The 20,318-nt window shown below is 38.5% G+C and overlaps 1 protein-coding gene across 5 annotated transcripts in view; it reads left to right on the top strand.

Moving 5' to 3' along the window:
* Positions 1 to 20,318, top strand: part of NRXN3 (neurexin 3) — a 1,447,337-nt gene that overhangs the window by 506,079 nt on the left and 920,940 nt on the right. For all 5 annotated transcript variants that reach the window (XM_040641595.1, XM_040641594.1, XM_040641597.1 and 2 more), the window contains 2 exons: positions 6,426 to 6,629; positions 12,630 to 12,656. In XM_040641595.1, the coding sequence (XP_040497529.1) occupies positions 6,426 to 6,629; positions 12,630 to 12,656 (231 nt within the window). The remainder of the gene's footprint in view (positions 1 to 6,425; positions 6,630 to 12,629; positions 12,657 to 20,318) is intronic.

Below are 20,318 nucleotides of genomic sequence, written 5' to 3'. Positions count from 1 at the left end.
TTAATAGTACTTTGTGTACAAGGTTGACCTTGAAAGGATCAGTGGGAGGATGGTAGGGAAAAGTTGCCTGCCAGAAATACCCTCTTTCGAGTTAAACAAAAAAGAGTATACCAGTTAAATAATCATTAGCCTCAGGTAAGGAAAGAGGTATAACTCAGTGTCAAAAATCTCAAAAAGTAAGAGAAAGATAAATGATTTGAAAGTAAAGCCAAGAGGAATGGCCAAGCAGGATGAGGCTGCCAACCTGGCCTGTGCTCCTCAGGTATGGTACTGTTTAGTTGATAAAAATACTGAAAATTATCCCTAATACTTTTATAGAGGGAAAAGAAATAGATTGAGTAGACGTTCTTATCTTGTCCCACTTTTGAGTGAAGAATAGTGGAAATGGCAGTGTATTGGGGGGGGGGGAATACATGCGCCAGAAACAGACAGTAAGACTGAGAATAAAAAGATAAGTCACGAGAACTAAATGGATCAGAAGTCCAGATGCATCCCCCTCCATTGCCTTGGGACACACTCTGTAATCAGGTAGGGTGACTTCTGCTCCAGGCACTTAACAAAAGTTTCGGAAATGAGAACACAGCATTGGCGGCTAAATGAAGGTTATACACAATCTTGCCTGAGCTCTTCATCTCCCCTCATTTTTTCCCCATATTTTACCATGTCTGAAGCTACAAAAAACAACTAGGTAGAACTAAAAATACAAAGCCTTTCAAATGTAGATGGATCTGAAAGTCAAGTCTATGTACCTATGTCTGAACAATTAGAAAATCTAGACAGAGTCACCTGAGTATGTACAGGAAAGTCAATGCAAGTATGCAATGCAAATATGAAACAGCAGAAGAGATAAAGTAAAATAAAAATAAAGGAAGTGATGTATCTTAGAAAAGTCTAAGAATTTGATCTAGAAGAAAATAAAGGACAGAAGAATTTCCCATGAGCTATATTCTCTAGCTCATTTGCAGTGTAGAATAACTTAAGAAATCTTAGCGCTACAAGAATTCAAAGGAAAAATTTAAAACAAATTAACTGAGTGAAAGGAAAAGGGAGATTATAGATGGAAGAGAGAAAAATGTGAGAGCCAAAACAGTGCAGTCACATAACTAATTTGACAGAAGGGGCAACTTCTAAGTACTAGTCCCTATCTGAACATGAGGCAAAATCTTACACTCTCTGAACTGCAAAAGAAGTCTCCAATTCACACATATCTAACAGAGAAAGGATAAAAATTAACTGACTATAGAGACTTAAGTATAATATTTAACCAATAAGTGGCTTATCCTGATCCAGGGACAACACCTAGGAAGGCAGGCTAAAAGATAAAAACGGGGAAATATCTGAGCAGGGAAATCAGAGCCATCACACTGCCTGGAACAAATAAATCACAAAATTCATTCAGCCAAGGCAGTAAACAAATAAACAAAAGGACAGACTACAGGAGCTAGTCCTGGTGGTGGTAGGTGGGGGAGTGGGGAGCAATATACAGACTTGCTAGAATCTATTACCTAAAATATCCAGTTTTCAACAAAAAATTGTGAAACATGCATAGCAATAGGAAAGTGTGACCCACACACAAGAATATATGCTGGCAATGGAAACTGCCTTTGAGGGGCTCCAGATATTGGACTTAGCAGACAGACTCCACGGATGCTGTTATGTTAAATATGCTAAGAGGATTAAGGAAACTACACTTAAAGAAAAGGAAAATAAGATAATGCTCAAAGAGTGAGTATTAGTAAAGAGATAAAATTATATAATGTTATTTTCAACTTCAAAATTTCCATTTGGAGATATTATATACATAATACATAAATTTGGAGTTGAGAAGTGCAGAAACCCAAACAAAAAATTCACTAGAGCGGCTCAGCAATAGATTTGAGTCAGCAGAACAAACAGCAGACTGGAAAAAAGATAAATAGAGATTATATACAGTCTGAATTGAAGAGGGAAATGAATGAAGGTAAATGAACAGAGTGCCAGAGAAATGTGCGGCACCTTTGAATGTCCAATATATGTAAGAAGGGAGTACTGGGAAGAAAGAGAGAAGGGGGCAGAAAAAATATTCAAAGAATTAATAACTGAAAATTCCCCAAATGTAATGAAAAACATGAATCTTCACAGCAAAGAAGCTAAATGAACTCTAAGTAGGATAAATTCAAAGAGATATACACTCAGACCCATTATAGTAAAACTGTTGGAAGCCAAAGATAAAGAAGAAATCTTGAAAGCAGCAAGAAGAGAATGACTTGTCACATACAGGGGCACTGCCATGAGATTAACAGTTGACATCTCTTCAGAACAGTGGAGGCCAGAGGCAGCAAGACAACATTCGATGTGCTGGAAGACACAGAAGTGTCAGCCACAACCCCTATATCCGACAGACCTGTCTTTTAAAAGTGAGGGTGGAATAAAGACATAACAGGTAAACTCAGAGAGTTCACTGCTAGGATACCTGCCTTCTAACAACTACTCACTCCTTTTATTCTTCATGCTGAAAGGATGTGACAGCAGACAGTAATTTGAATCTACATGAAAAAACAAAGCACTCCAGTAGAGGTAATTATGTAGGTAATGATAACAGACAACATAATTACCCATTTCTTTTTCTTTTTTCTCTTAGCTGATTTAAAACACAATTGCATAAAACAATATCTATAAAATTGTATTGTTGGGCCTATAACATATAGAATTGTGATATATTTGACAATAAACCGCAAATGAATGAAGCTATATTGGAGAAAGGAAATGACACCAGATGGTAACTTGAATCTGCAAGAAGAAAAGAAGAGAGACAGAAATGGTAAATAATAAGCTTAATTTAAAAAAAAAAAACACACAACTCTATAAATATATTTGCGCTCTCCTTTCTTCTCTTTGCTTCTTAAGAAGACATATGTTTATTTTTTCTTTAATGATTTAATTATTTGAGAGAAAGCGTGAGCCGGAGGAATAGAGGGGGAGAGAGAGACTCTCGAGCAGACCTCCCATTGAGTGTAGAACCCAATGCTGGCTGGAGTTCATGACCCTGAGATCGTGACCTGAGCTGAAATCCAAAGTTGGATGCTTAAAACACTGGGCCACCCAGGTGCCCCCAGAAGACATATATTTTTAAAAAGCAATCGTTACAACAAAGTATTGTTGTTACAGACATAATGTGGGTAAGAATAACAAAATAAGGAGGAAGGGAAGAGAGCTATGTAAGAGTAAAGTTTCTGTATCTTACAGGAATTGAGTATAAATATGAAGTATATTTTGATAAGATGTATTTTGTAAGACCTAGAGCAACCATTAAGAAAGTAGCTCAAAAATATAGCAAAGAACCATTAAATGAATGAAATTAGTATGCTAGGAAATATTCATTTAAGCTGAAAGGAGATAGTAAATAAGGAAAGGGGAACAAAAGAGGGGAACTGTGTGAGTACTATTATGTGGGCATCCTGTAATGTAGTCTTTCAAGACTCAGTAGTCCAACATGTTTCAGGTTGAATAACTTTCCTCGTTCAGACTCATTTCCCCCCTCAAAGTATTACTCTATTCATGGTATTCCTTGTGTTTGAAATCTTTTAAGCAAATTAATAAGATTCCTGGAATGGATTTTTTTTTTCAGCTGATTCCTATATTAAATTTTCTGCTTCATCACACTCCCCTTAAAAATATTAGGTTGATCATAGAACACACTCACAAAGGTGCACACAAAGGTACACACTGAGATACACACTTTTTTTTTTTACCATTAGCTGTTTAACTACATACTCATCTGAAATTTATTCTCTGATACTACCAATATTGACATGAAGATGCGTTCACTTATACATACATTCTGGCACTACACATATCCAGAGGGATAAACGTGACCATTACTTTTGGATTGTTTTTAGGTTGAATACATCAAAACAACCACTTCATGGCTCACTTGAATAATCTCTTTTAAAAAGGAGTGTACATATGTGTGGGTGTGTACAGTAGAAGGTACATCGTAATAATGAGTAGTGTTCATAATTACACAAACATAAAGCATTGTGCATATTCATATATAACACATTTAGAAATATATTATCTATATTTATATAATTGTGTATGTTCATAAATAATATACAGCTTTAAATAATGACATGTATGTATCTCTCTCTCTCTCACTCACACACACACACACACACAGACACAAACACCACACTCTACCATAAAGCATTATAGATATGCTTTCAGTGCTTAGAAGCATGAGTGTGCTCCTGGCATAGCCCTCTGACAGTTTGGCAGAATGGTTAAGGATATGGCCATAAGAATCAAACTGCCAGTGTTCAACTCCCAGCTCTGCCGCTTGTTAGCTGTGTGACCTGGTATCTATAAAATCTAATAATGATACTGTCTTCCTGGTGGTGTTCTTGAAGCACTACATGTCTTAATGCATATAAAGTTCTAGAAGGCACCAGGCAAACAGGAAGTGCTCAATAAATTTTAGCTATCATTTTTGTCATCTTCGATTCTGCTCTTCCAGGAGATAAAATAGTTTCTTTCACATCTGGAGCATGTGTTAAATTTAGATTATATTTCCCGTATAAGAATACGTCTTCATAATATGTCTTTTATTGTGATAGTGTCTGCAACTCTTACACCTTTATTTGTGATCTTTTTAGAGTTTGCAGATGGTAATGTACAGCTATTAGCATGTCTTGGGTATTACCCCGGTGATGGTTGCTTCTCAGGAACGAGCAGATGTATTTATATTGCTTTTCATGGACCTTTTGTGTGTTGTGTAAATAGGGTGGCGATATGAAGATGACATAGACTGTCTTGAGTACCTTCCATGTGCTTGGCCTGGTCTCTTCCCATTCTGATTTCTTTTATACATGAGGGCCGAAGATGTTTGTCTCTTTTGTTCACTGTTATATCCACAACACCTAAAAAAGTGACTGGTACACAGTATCAGAAATGAACGCATCATGGTATTTCACAATCTAAAACCATTCACTTCCCAGTATCTATCCAAGTCCATTGATTTTATTGTAATCTCAAATAACTGTTATATAACTACTCAGGATATGCTTGCTGCTTCTGTTAAATTGAATAGTTTGTTTTTGTCTGAGCTTCCCCCTTCTTTTTTCCCTTTATGTGTATAGAGATGTTATTTTATCTACGTCAGTAGATAAATCTGATGCCACCACCTCTTTCATTACAAACTGAGAGCATCTCAAACTCTATCCCCACTTCTCTACTCACCTGCCACAGTCTCTGTCTCCTGAGTGTCCCTGGCTTTACTGAGATATATTTCCTGGGTCATTTAACCATTTTTATGGACCTTTTCCGTTTCACTTTTGAACCCTCCATATACATGTAGGTAGGTAGCAACTATTTGGCAACAGCAAATACTTAATGAAGGCCTACTCAGTGCCAGATACTGAGCCCAGTGGCAGGTTGGCTTCATAGGAATGTGAGTGATATTCTCTTTCCATGTTCTCTAAAAATATTTGCTAAATAAACAATTGAACAAATTCACATTTTGAGCAGCACGGTGTTGCAAAAATAAACAATTGAACAAATTCACATTTTGAGCAGCACGGTGTTGCCCTGGATTTGTACTGGACATACTGGCTTACAGTCTGGGGTGTCTGACTTCAAGATGTTAACATCTGCCTCTAAGAGCCTTGGTTTTCTGTTTCAGATAGGACTAGTAGATCTGCATGGTAGCATTAAGTGAGTTAACATAATGGGGTGGAGTGGGGGCGCTCCTAGCTGAAGTGCTTGGGCTAGAGAAGGCATCAAACAAAAGCGAGTTTCTTCCTTCCTTAGATAAGTGCTATTTGAATAAAAGTAGAATTACTGGTTCTCAGGATGTCATTATCTTTTTGTGGTGGTTTTTCTAGCTCTCGTTCTGTAGATCCTCTCTGAAGGAGTCAAGCAAACTCTTACAGTGCCTAGTCCCTAGGGCTGTTTTGGGACCAGGCTGGGCTGCTGCTCTTTCCTCCTAGAAGCTCTGGCAAATGTGTTTCCCGTGGTGGTTATAAATTGCTGCTTTCCTCCTTTTCTTCATGAAATACGTTCAGGGGTCTAAGTTTTGTTTAATGCATTTCTGTTTTGTCTATAACACGGGGGATTAAGTCACTACTATTTGTGGGGACCATTTTCACGTTTGTAAAACATCTTCACACCCGTTATTTCATTCGGCACCCTTGATAAGTCTGCGAGTAGGCCAGGGCAGGGACCTGTGCTGTTGTATGTCTTTTAAGGGCAAATAAGAAAATAGAACCTCAGAGTTTAAGTGGTCTTCCCAAGGTCACATAGCTGAAAAGTGGGGGCACTGGAGGTCTATCCAACGAGTCACCTGGCTACGAATTTTGTGCCCTTTCTCCCCCACTGTTCTTACCCCGGATGCAGAGGGAAACTCTGATATCCTTCATCCTGACAATCTCCTCCATTCTTCTTGGCAGAGGCGTCCATCTTGAGCTACGACGGCAGCATGTACATGAAGATCGTCGTGCCCATGGTCATGCACACCGAGGCAGAGGACGTGTCCTTCCGCTTCATGTCCCAGCGAGCTTATGGGCTGCTGGTGGCTACCACCTCCAGGGACTCTGCGGACACCCTTCGTTTGGAGCTGGATGGGGGGCGTGTCAAGCTCATGGTTAACTTAGGTATCGTATGAAGTACCCTCTGCCACTTTGTTTGGGCTTGTCTTCCCTTTCTTTTCTGATTTTCATTGGTTTGATTGAATTCTTTGTTTGTTTCTTAAAAGTTAGCTGCTCACCTCTTGTTTGATAGACCAAGGATAAAACCCAACAGCAACAAACACCTTCTCCTTGTTTCTGCATGAGGTTTTGATGTCAGTTTCTGGTTTCTGACAGTGGTGGTTTTTATTTTATTTTATTTTATTTTTTTTCTTACTAGACTATTTGTTTTTTAAGTTTCCTTTCTTGGTTTTTTGGAACCGTTTAGCTTTGTGTAAAACACGCTACTTTGGTCCATCTTTTGATCAATCACATTGCCATTAAGTCCAACTCCTTGGTCACCACTCAAAACAGTCAAAGCTGAGGGCAGAAGTAAGACAGCAGATGGAGGCAAAACGGGCAGTTGGGGTTGGAGAGAACTAAGCTTTGTGAGTAGGAGGAGAGCTGCGTTGTTTCTTTCTCCGCAAATGGGGAATTCTGGTGGCACTGGTATTTCTTTGTACTTTCTCCTAGCGGGCAGGGCAAGTCAGATTGTTTCTGTTGTCCCATTGGAGAAATAATTCTGTAAGTTTATAGAGTCTCTGACATGTGGAAGGAGAATGTGGCCCCTGCTATGTACCCCCTTCTTGCTTCCTGACATTCGTCCCCATCGTCTAGCAGCCCCTTTTATTAAGATGTCCTGTCACACTGTTACTCACCAATTCCTCTGTCCTCCTCATGTAATACATCTGAATTTTTCCTTAGTATTGAAAAATTACGACAATTTCAAATTTGCAGCTTTATTGGGAGAGGAGCTGTTCTTCCACTATGATTACCTGTAATAGATACTTTGGAAACTCCCCTCCTGATGGCCTCACAGTCTCTCCTGCTACTGACCTTCTTGACTGAATTCTAATTGATCTTCTATGGAGGATGGGGACCTCTTGATTTCTGGAAGGAAAGAAACCAACCTCATTTCTACTCAGTGGAAAGTCAGTGCCCCGTGTCAACAGGATGAGGGGTATGGCTGAGTCCAAGCTTTCTAAGCCATGCATTTGTTTGGGGTATATCACATATGTTTGGATACAGATCTCCTTTATAAAGATTCCAGTGGGATTGCTTGTCAGAGGCATGGGGAAGACATGACGGACAAATGCACCAGATGAAAGACCATATAAAACTCTAGATGGCCTAGTGGGAAGGTGGAGTTTGGAATCTGTACCAGTCTTACCTACTGTCAGGTCGACTGGTCACACTTGGAAAATGCCTACACTATGATCCTAAAAATCTCTAGGATACAGAGGACTGTTTTGAGCAGTGGCTTTACTTATGTCTTTTTTTTTTTTTTTTCTTCCAGTTTGCAGCTTTTACAACACTATGCCCTTTTTCTTGTCCAACCTCATTTGATTTCTGTCATCAGTGTGTTTGTTGGTTTTTCTTTGGTTTGTGTATGTGTGTGTTTGGTTATTTTCGGTTTTGTTTTAGTTTTTGCTGGATCTTTGTGTTCTTGAGTTTTCAATCCTCCCCACCATCAGCCATGGTAAATCAAAAGATGGTATTCAACCCTTCAAAGGCCCAAAGCCTGCGGCCCGCATAGCAAACAGCCTTGAGAACAGAGCGTACTGAGCAGCCTGCAGGGGCTGGCATACCCCTGTCCCTCCCACCTTCCCTTCCCTACACCGTCCTCCCCACCTCCAGCAAACCAACAAAAGGGTGTGTATGACCTAAAACCAACAACTAGTAACTGATTGTTTACTTCTCCGAAAAATAGGAGAGATGAAAAAAAAAATTTAAAAACCCAAATAAACAACAAAAAAACGAGCATAACATCCTAAATAATTCACAGAAGAAGATGAAGACAATTTTTAACTCTGTATCTATTTCAAAGTAAGATAGAACCACATATATAAGGATGATTAGCCTTATGGAATCCTGGGGAAATGTATAGTGTCTCTAAACAGAAAATAGATTTTCCTTCTTAGACATTGTTTTATAAAATGAGAAAGCCAGTTGTGGTAGATCTCATATCTTAGAAGGAGATACAAATGGGGGAAGATAAAAAGGGGTAAGGAAGGAGATGGACAGATTCTCTCTTTTACACACACATACACACACGCACGCACACACATGCAGGCATGTGCGCATGAGCATGTGTGGTTAGTAAGAGTTCCCATGTGCACTCCTAGAAACATTATTTTTCTGTTTTAAACTTTGCCCCAAATCTGGGAGAAGTGCCTCTCAAAAAGACTGCATTTGCCTCTTGATTCCTACTAGCATACACTCAGTCTAGCTCCTCTGAAGTTGAGATATCTTAGGCAGGACAGAGTTGGAGACCACCGTGCTCTTCAGAAGCAATAGTGACTTCTTTTTTCCCCTGGAGAGTATGGTTCACCAGAATGACTGGTTTGAATTTATTTACCTCTCTTTCAAACCTAACGTGGAAAACCGAACTGAAATTCCGTGCGCTTGTGTATACAAAATTTTACATTCATGCTTTGTGTAAAGGTTCTCTTTCCCTTCCCTCCCCAAAATATACCCCTTTGTGAATGTTTTCTCCTATGAAGCGTTCTTATTTCCCTTTGCTTCGTTAGAGAAGAAAATATCTCTAAACAGGGTTTGCGTTCACTCTTACTCCGCAAAAACTAACTTCAGATGATCGTTTTGTTCCCCATTTCAGTTGTGTCTCCTTTCTAGCCTAGGCACAAATGATATTACAGTTTATTTCAAATTGGTCATGCATATAAGCTCATGATGTAAAGCCCAGTGTATATTTCTCTGATGTAATGTACCCATCTCCTAAATGTCAAGGAGACTGGGCTGTCCCAAGGCCCTTACTCTCTGAAGACAGCCAGGTGTGGTGAGAGCAGGCATGAAAAATGTCCTATAACACACAGCCCGTTTTTGAAAGTTGAGAGATTGATCAATCATATTTTGATCCCTTACAATTTAAACGTATAATATTTTGTTATTAGAGTATATTTAAAGATTTAAAAACCTTACTTCAGTCAGCCAGTAATTTTGTGAGATAAACCAAGGAAGTGTTTTTATTCTTACATTTACGGATGTGAGACAAAGAAAGAAATGTAGGACTTTTCAAGCTAACATAAAATGTTACGGAACTGAGACTAGAACCCGGTTTTCTAAAATGCTGGATCAACGTGGGTTATCTGTTATCTCCACCGGTCAATACTGTATGGATCAATGATGTGGCAGTCTTGATGACTTCTAACGGCTTTCATGATGGTTACCTTTTAAACATGCACGGAGGGAGTCTTTTTTCCTTAGTGCCTGGTTTGAATTGAGCCATACAGCTGGAAAGTCAGTCAGTACTGGCATCTCATTCATGGCCGTTTCGAATCCTCACCAGAACGCCAGCAAGCCTTCTTCAATTGTGGAGGCTCACAGGGAGTGTCATGCAGTTTGGTAAATTGTATTCAGATTCTCTAGATGCTCTCTCTCTGGCAACATGGACTTGCTGACGACTGTTAACAGTGTGCATTGTTGAAGACACACAACTCCTAGAAACATTCACCTCTTCCAGGCTCTGAACCCAAATCTTATTAACCTAGAAAATAATAATTTCTCATTTACTAAAATAAAACAAAAAACATCTAAATTGAACAGGATGAACAACACAGACATACACAGACACACATACTCTGCTCAGATATCTTGCCAAGGGTAAGGCAGAGATTGAACTTTGGCTGCTACTCAAGATAGACCTAGAGGAAGTTCCTTTCCCAGCCCAATTCCCTGGATTCACATTTCATTACAAAATACATCCTCACTATCAAGGCTCCCCTCTCAGAGCCTATGAGCAAGGCACTGGGGTAGATTTTTTTTTTTCCTTGAATCACTTATTCTTCAGGTAAAGTATCGACATAATTCATCACTTCTTGGCTTAACCAGTTGTCTACCATCCGAAAAGCTCCAAGTCCTCACACTAGAGACACCATTCAGTTCATGGAACGATTTGAGTGAACCCAACACTTTTCCCTAGACCAGGTACTTATCTAATAATAAAATCCCCAACAGCATAGAAACGAAGGAAGACAACCCCTTCTTGTTGACAGTTCTCAGGTTTGTTGCTTCATACACCTGTTTCCCCTGTCTCCTGATAACATCAGGAAGGGGCATTTCTCCAGCTTTGGCTGATGGCAGGTGCAGCTGGTAGCTGAAGCCCCACCCCTTCCTCCCTACTTGCCCTCCCCCTTCCCAGTCCTCACCAGGGGCATGGCCTCCTCTGTTTGGTGATCGTACCAGTTGCTCCAGGGCTGTTTGCTCCCACTTTTCTGTTGCGGTTGACGACACATGACAAACCTAACCGCACGAAACCAAACCCAGATTTTTCTCAAGAGATGTTCTTCTGGGGATCAAATAAGCATCCCACCTCCTTCCTCAGAATGATTGGGTGTTCTAGATTTCTCCTATCGGGATTTCCGTAGTTTCATTCTGCCCTGTCCTTTGCCACTGGTTCCTCTTTCACTTGCTTACTTAAAATGATTTACTTTGGGAAATTCAAATGGTGGCATTATCTTTGACGAGTCCTCCAAAACTACTGGGTCAGCCTTAGGCAGAGGAGCTCAGTTTCTAACTGTATTTGTTTCCTGTAACTTCTTTTTCTTTTCTTGTGTTACTTCTACTTTTTAGTATCTAGCTTTAAACAAATTCTTATTGGAATTCCCACCATGAGAAGTCAAATTTAGTTTCAAATGGGCAACTTTGTAACAACTAATCTGAGACCCTTTTTAACCATTCTACCCAATCCCCTACTGATAATCATTGACTCTACTCTAGACCTTTTGTGCTGGGTGTTCATGACTCTAAACAGATATTAATAAAAGGATAGATACTCAGATCTCTGACATAGGATACCCTGTTGGGTTACCAGCACTGGAAAATTAGCCACCCTTTTTTCCCTCTCTTTCCCATTAAAAAATATAAAAACAAAGAATTTTCTTCCCTCAAGATGCAGAATTATAGAGTGAAATAGGTAGGCTCTCAAAGGTGCCCAAGACCTCCTCCCCATAAACCTGTCTCGTCTTCTCCTTGAATGCTATAGGCACTTGATTCAGTCTGAGCATTCAGGCAGGAAGACGGAGATGGGCTTCATGAGTGGGTTGGTTTGGGAGCCTTTGAAACAATAGCAGAGAACCCAATCAATTGTGATAACATCATACTCCTTTTACCCTACACCCAACCCCACCTCTCTAAAATCTGGGATGGGTGTTTGTGCGGTTAGCTGTTTGCAAGTGGCCATTTTATGACAGGAAATGACCAGGTGGTATTAACCCTTTCCTTATCTCTAGGGATAATGGCAAGTCTGCCTACGTAAATTTCTGTAGCATCTGGGGCCTGAGCAAAGAAGAGGGTGGAGGGAGTTCGTTTTTAGAAAAAGAGAAAGGGTTAAATACTGCGCTGAGAAACTTCATGGACAGATTTAAAAAAACAAAACAAACAAAAAAAAACAATGTGTCAGATTGGTAATATATTTTTGGAATACTAATACAAAAATCGTGTTGATGCTACTTTTAAAGATAAATTTTAAGAAAATCATTATAGGGGGAGATAGAATATAACCTGCATTTGGTGGGGAAATTTTTGCATAATTTTCCAAGTTGAACAAAATTAATGTTTCCAAGTTCAGGTTTGAAATACTTTATATAAATGAGTAGGTTTTTGGAAAAAAAAAAGGAACAGCATACTCGGTGTCTATCGTGGATATATATGTATACCAGTATATATCTCTATACATATGTGTATATATATGTGTGTGTGTGTATATATATATGTATCCAACTTTACTAAATAATATACTGTACATATACACCCACCCTTAAACTTGTACATACTGTATATATATATATAAAATGGCCACATTTCTTGCGTGTGTCTGTCCCCGGAAGGGTGGACTGATTGTTTTTGGATGTCTGCAGCTGTTACCTTGAAGGATGCAATTTCATCTTTCATTTATTTTTCCCCATCTAGACTGTATCAGGATAAACTGTAACTCCAGTAAGTTTTCCCTCAAGTTTCATTTTGTTCTTAAAGAAAAGAAAAACTGACTTTATTTTGTTTACTGTTTTATGAGCTGTTTTTTGTTTGAATTATTTTGTGTTCTGACTATGGAGTTGGGGGGAACTGGGGTTGACAAGATGAAGGGCTGGGGTGAGGATCATGGGCTGAGTGTGGCCCAGGGCGTGGTTTCTGAATTGGGGTGGGTCCTGTCTTCTTTCCTTGCATTTGCTCTTTATGCAGAAAAGGAGGAAAGGGCACCTGGATAAGGAAACAACTTGAAAATGAATTGAAATGGTAATTTGTTGTTTTGGGAAAGTAATCCTCAGGGGTGGACAAAAAGCATTAGAACAACCAGAATGCACTTCTCCACTACTGAAAGCTTCAGAAAATAAAAGCAAAGTTCATGACCCAGAAGGTGGCTGCCAACTCTGATATTTCTTTCCCAGCATTTATCACTGTAGGGTTTTTTTTTTTTTTTTTTTTTTTTTTTTCTCAGAGGGAGCGCAAAGCGTTGTTCTTGGTGATAATGCAACATTTTGACCAAAGACTTGAGACACATTCTGGATCTTCTGAATGAAAAATTGGAGCCTAGTATTTTTACTTTATCCCATTCAAATATTCTGGTTCTTGAAGAAGGGTGTTCATGAAGTGCAGGTGGAATAGTGCTCATGTGTTTCTTCTTGTGTCTCCCAAATGAACATTAACTGGAGTCATGAGGTCAGGGAGCTGGAAGAGAAAGAGGAAGGATGGGCAGGAGGGAAAGAATAGGTCAGTTGATAAAAGGAAGAATGGAAAAAATATACTTTGAGTCTTATAGCATCTTATATCAGTTAAGATAATTGAATAACTAACTAGGGTAATTAGGGTAATTAGCCATAACAAACAATCCCAACATTTTGATGGCTCAACAGAAGACAGGTTTATTTCTCCTTCAGGCAAAATTCAGTGCCAGTGCCAGCTCTCTTCAAGGAAGTAGTTCAGGCATCTGGGACTCTTTCATGACCTTGGTCTACCATCTTGGAGTTCTTCACTTCCAGCCATATCCACAGGGAAGAGAGAAAGAGTTTGGATATAATGCAGTGTGTTTTTATTGTCTTGCCAGGAAGTGATGGCCCAGTACATCACTTCTGCCCATATTTTGTCAACCATGACTCCATCCAAAACGCAAAGGAAGCTGGGGATATGTTCCTCCTATGGATCCAGGAAGACAACATTAGATTGGTCGAGCATCTAACACACATGATTCTCAGTATTACCCCTCATTTTTTACTTCTTTCCTCATTAGGGACTTTCAGTAGGAACAAATTCAGAAAAGGAAATAATCCAACTTTTATATTTTATTTACTTGTGTCTTCCATCGTGTTTTACAGGTGCTGCTAGTTTAACCTTCTTTCTTGGGAGATTGATTATCAGGATGACAAACTAATAAAGCCCAAATCCACTTTTTTTTTTGGGGGGGGGTGAATGTTCCACGTAATTAACAAAAGAAAAGAAATATAAAAAATCGATATAAACAACCACTTTCTAAAGTAGAGTGCTTTGTGCTTGCTTGTCTTGGCGTCATTTTCAGTTAATTTAAGCAGTGTCCTATTTTGCTGTGTTTAAACATTTCTAATTAGCCAGAAATTTCTCATGATATTTAGATCATTAAAAGCCTAATTGAAACATCCTTTATTCTAAAGACTGGCGTTTTCTCTTTCTTAAGCAGCTTATTGAGATATAATTTCCATACCACAAGATCCATCCACTGTAAGCCTACAATTCAGTGATTTTTATTAAATTTATAGAGTTGTCCAAACACCACCACAATCACATTTTTGAAATCCCCCCCCCCAAATTTTTGTCATGTCCATTTGCAGTTAATCCCCGCTCTTACCCGTAGCCCTAGAGAACCGCCACTTTGCTTTTATCTCTATAAATCTTCCTTTTTCTGGACTTTTCATATAAATGGAATCATATAATATGTAATCATTTGTGTTTGGCTTCTTAAAAATTATAGTACATTTATGGAAAGCATGAAGGTGGAAAAATCTCATTCTAAGCTGAATCTAACATCTGGCTTAGATACTTATTTGCAGAATAGAGAATTGAAGGAGTTATTTGATCGGGCTATCTGGACTTGCTTTCTGTGCTCTATCCATACTTTATCTTGCAATTAATTGCACATATTTCATCTGATCAGCCATGAAAAGTCATCGTTAGACAAGTTCCAGAATTCTTTCTTCTAGGAAGGCAATGCCTCTTTTCCAGGACATAGATGCCAGCAGGTTTTCTAAACCTGATAAAAGATTTTCTATTCAGAGCCACCAAAACTATCTTTGAGAAGAAATATGTCAGCAAAGATGTGTTCCCTACTTCAATCACAGTATAGAAAGAGTATAACTAGTTTTAGTTCATTACTTAGGTAAAGAGCCAAGATTGGATTTTGGAAATCAATTTTGAATTCTTAAGATAAACCTTTAACATACTGAGGAAGTTAATTTTGGGGAGAACATCGGAGAAAGAATACGTAGTGCCCACTAATTGAACAGTGGTTGAATAGAAACCAAAGAAAACAAAACAAGGCAGGAGTCCTTTAATCTAATACCTTGAGTGCTGAGGTATGTAGCTGTGTACCCAGGGGAATGGAGAGTCACAAAGTGAAAGTGACACATTTTCTCGAAGTCAATTTTAATTGTTAATTTGGAGTAAAAACTTGAATTGAGACCAAAGTGATACATTATGCAGAAGAATGCAAATAAGTGTGAATCTTATTTAGTTTATGAATCTTAGGTTTTAGGAAAAACTAAGAATTCAAAGACATATCATTTTTATCATGTGTCTTCTTTTTTCCATCCTTGGCATTATTGGCACTTGGGTGGAAAAGCTCGAGAAGCTTAGGCAACGAAGACAGGTCCAAGTAATCAGAACTTCTCAACCTCTCTCCTTGTGGACTAGATGTCAAAGTCCATAGTTCAGTCTGTTCTGGGATCTCAAGCTGTTTCTGTACTAGGTGTGCAGAGCTTTTTTCTCACCCAGTTTTTGTGATGAGATTGATTTGTAGCCCGAGTTTGAGAGGGAGAGATTTTCCTCTTATGTCTCAGGTGTCATTTCAGTAGAAGTCAGAGGGTGTCATTACTCACGTTTCAGAACAGAGCTGCATTTTTCCCTTGAAAGAACATACTGAATTAAGCTTTAACCACATTTGAATTTAAGTTCATGCACTTTTCCAGTAATTCTTTTTTTAGAATGCCTGTCCTCTGGAAAGTCAGGTAAAATACAGAGTGATATCATCTATCTTTTTCCTCTTCATCTGCTGCAAAATGTTTGGGGAAATTGCTGTTTCCAGGGGTTTGTGTGATACTCTTTAGATTGTAGGAAAGAGCATGAATAAGAAGGATGATCTTCGTATAAGGAGAAGGCAACTGGCCATAATAGAGGACAGTGATCTTGAGATGAAAGTCTCCTTCTTTTGGCCTTTGTTGTCTGGTCCTTCTGTCAGTGACTTTGGCCCAGCTCCACGCTGAGGGTTTCCAAGAATAGGAAACAGTTTTGTTTTGTTTTGTTTTGTTTTAAATCGGCTTCTCTGCCTTCCTTCCTCTCTTTCTCTTTTCCAGTGCTTTGTCTTTCCCCATAATAGCTATGATATACTTACCATTATTCATTCTAAATCTTGCTACCCCTGCTTTCCAAATCCTCCAAGAATACCACACATAAATTCTTCTCTGGCTTCTATCCCCAGACATATATTAGTATACAAATCGAGGCCTTTGGTTGAAACTGGGACATTGCTGGATTTGATTCAATTGGCAGGAATATTAAAAAATATGTAATAAGGAAATCTCCAGCTTAGGACTTACTTTTATACTGCAAAAGATCAACAGAGTTGGCAGTCATCATGGTGATTGAACTACAGGGTGGCCTGGAGCACTACTAAAGAAAACAGGGCTACTTTCTGGGGAATTTCTGGAGGAAATCACCTGTTCCTACGGTTCCAGTTCCATGAGGCTGGCGGTACCCTAAGAAGTGTGCAGTTCTGAAAGCAGGTATGGACTTCTTATTGGTCTCATGGATGTTTGCTCAAATCGAAGTATGGAAGAAGGTTTGTTGTTTTTTACCTTGTCTGAGTATGACTCTGCCCGACGATTTCCTAACCCCTACTTTATTCTCTCCCTTTCAAGCTGTGTGCAGCATAGTCATACTATGAATATAGTATAGTCATAAGAATGACATATGAAGGTGAAATTCATGAACATAATGAACACAGAAAAATGAGTATCACTTTCATCCTTTTGTTTTTCAGCCTTTCCCTTCTCTGAAAGGCCAGTTCCTCTGTGTATGGTCATTTTCTCAATCTTTCTAAAAAGAGGTGTATATATCATATGGAAATTGTGAGTTTGTGTACATGCTGATTATTTAGGCAGATGTAGGAACCCCCCCCCCAAATTACTTTGAACTTGAAGTCTTAATTTACCTGTAACAAGGGTCGGTGTTTCTCCTCTTAGATCTAAAGGAGACAAGAAATGGAGTGCCATACAAAAACACAGTGACCTTAAAACACTCAAGAGTCACGCCGTGGTCACTTGTGTGAGAGAACAGCTTTGGTAATCCTGTCCACTTCCGTAGACTCTGTTATCTTTGAATCATCATAGAAGAGTACAATTATATAAGAGCTATATGAAAATAACACCATCAGGATATACCTCCAAGTCATACCTCTAAAGGCTACTAGTATTTACTAAATATTCCTTCTCTTGCACCTGCTTGCCTAGCACTTCCTTTTTGCCTTTTGCGTTAGCTTCTGTGCCTTAGTCTGTTTTTAGGCAGACTCAGTTTTCAGTGTCTTGGCCAAGTCAATAGTGTGTGGGTGTTTCTTGCTTAATTTAGGCATAGCTTGGTGAAATGCAGTTATTACACTAGACTTTTGGGGGTGGTGGTGCTTCCTTTTTCTCTTTCTTCCCTCTCCATGGTACCGGACTGTGCTATTTCATCTTTAGGCCTAGTTTATCTAGAAATCCCAGAGCTGAATTATTTAGCTCATCGCATTAACTCAGAAACACATACCTCAGGTCAACAGGAAGGCTGACTTCTTCACTATTAAAAGTCTTCTGGGAAGGAAATTCTGGAATCGTCTTCGGAATTTGTTCCAAGATTTGGATAGCCACAACTCTCAGTCATTTGCCTGACCATATCAGTTAGAGTTTTAGTGGAGTTGGAAAATCACAAAGCGGAATCTTCTGTATTGTGTATCAAACCATCAACATCACACCTGAGAATTTCTATTTCCATATTAAATGATCATGCTCTACTTTATTCAAAACCTGATTTTTAAAAAATAATACATCATTTCATTTCTCTTTGGAACGTTTTATATTTTTTGTAACATAAAACACTTCAAGTACAAGTTTACTAATAGTATCAATAATAGTCAGATTTGAGTATGAGAGTAGGATGCTTCCTAAACATTTAATATTAAACTCTTCTTAGTAACTGCTAATTCAGGATGGTTTTATTTTTAAATAGCTAAAAAAAACTGTACATGAACAAAGGAAAAGTAAAAATTCTCACTCTTATCCCTTTCTAGAACTCAAATTCTCCTTCTCAGAGGCAACCAAAATTATCAGTCTTTTCTATATTCTCTCAGAGATAACCGTGAGTATACAACGTATAGTTATAACCATTTGCTACCCCTTTTTTCCTTCCTTGTCCTTCCTAACACAATGTTAATGCATTCTTCTGGATGTTGCCCTTTTTCACTGAAAGTGTTTTAGGGATTATTTCATGTAAGAATATTAAGGTCTCCCTTTATTCTTTATAATGGTCACATAATACTGCATTTTATGGAGATACCATAGTTGATTAAATCAATACCCTACTGATAAACATTTCAGCTTTTTGGTACTGCTAAAACTAAAAAAAAAAAAAAAAAAGTATGCCTCTGTTTATTAATCTTTGCATGCCTGTACAGGAATGGCTGTTGGATAAGTCCCTAAAAGTGGAATTAACTAGGTCAACAGATAAGTGCATCATAAAAACTGATAGCTATTGCCCAAGTGCGTTCCAAAGAAGTTGTATAGATTTACATTCCTACCAGCATTATGTGAATGTTTGTTTCTCCTTACCCTTGCCACACTGTATTATCAAACTTTTTGTTCATTTTCTTAAAATACTCTTCAAAATGTTGCTGTCACATATTCCAGTAAGAGCCGTTGTCACCCTTTCCCTTCCATCTTTTTACTTCTTCAAATGTATATAGGGACCATTGTTACTCAAAACTTTGTTGCCTACTTCTCCTAGAAGTCTTTAAATAGAAATCTGGTATAGCAGCATTTCCTGAGTTAATCTTGTTTTTGTTTTCTAGTAAGCACAGGTGTTGTAGAAAGGTGGCAATATGTTATAGTAATTTTGTGTGATTTCCCTCTTAGACTCATCTATGTTAGAATCCCAGCAAAGAGGCACTTTAGTGCAGTTAACAAGAGCAAGGAGGACTCTGGCACGAAACAGCCTGGGTTTAATCCTTGTCTCTACCACTAATGATTCATGGGTCTTTGGACAATTTATTTCAACTCTCAGTTTTGTCAGTTGTAAAATGGGCAAGGTCACAGTATGTACCTGTTTGAGAGAACAGAACCTAGAACGCAGTATCTGCTGTGTGTGTGGTGGTGATGATGATGAATGTTGTCATAGTATTACAACTGAAAAGGTGATCTTTTGAAGACACTACTTGTTCAAGAATGGATGGCTATATATTCCTAAAACCATACTTGGTAGCTTAGTAGATGCCCATAAACTAAGCATCTTACTTTCTCCAGTCAATTACTCAGGGCAATAGTAAACACTTCACAAGGCCATCAGGGTTGCAATGGATTCTGCATCAGTAACGTTATTAATATGACTATTGATGAGACCATCATGGGGTCATATTGGGATTTTTTTTCCCCTCTCAGTGCATTTTGATAAACGGAAACTTGATATTAACCGAAAACTAATGAAAATATTGTAACTTCATGAGTTTCTTCTATGTTTGTTTCTGGAACCTTGGTATCATTTTAATAAACACTTAATAGTGGTCTGATTAGATGATATCATCATATTTGTGACTTTAATAGCTTCTAATATCAATGTCATATACTCCAAATGGAAACCAAAATAAAATCGAGTCAGAGCAATGAGAGTTTTTGCAGCAAGGGTATAGATTTCTGGCTAAGAACGTTACTGTCTATTCATTTTCCTTGGTGCATTCCTGTTATGGCTTTAAAAATCACCAAATTCATGCAGACTATGATTAGAAAGGAGAGCTAGTTCACCAAAAGGAGAAAAGGGTCATCTTCTTTTTAGGAGATCTTGTATTTTGGTTTCAACCAGGTTGTTGAAGCATAGTATGATGAGCCAGTTATGTTAAAGATTCACACTTGGACCTTTGGGTAATTAAAATCATGCACAGACCATACAAAGGCTGGTGGCTCAGTCTTTATCAGATCCATATGTGATGCCCATTAATAGAAAACTAATGGCGATTTAGCAGTTAGAACTACAGTATCATCTACCCCCAACTTCGGGGAATGTCCTTTGAGACCAGATTAACTGAGACCCTAACAGAAGAAACATCTCCTTCAGTGGCTTTACTGAAGGCCACTTTTTCTCTGATTTCAAAATTGTCCCTGGGCTGTAGGCTACATA

This window comes from Ursus maritimus, unplaced genomic scaffold (assembly GCF_017311325.1).
Source record: "Ursus maritimus isolate PB19 unplaced genomic scaffold, ASM1731132v1 scaffold_25, whole genome shotgun sequence".
Classification (NCBI taxonomy): domain Eukaryota; kingdom Metazoa; phylum Chordata; class Mammalia; order Carnivora; family Ursidae; genus Ursus; species Ursus maritimus.
The sequence above is the reverse complement of the archived record's forward strand: the minus strand, read 5'-3'. Positions and strand labels throughout refer to the sequence as shown.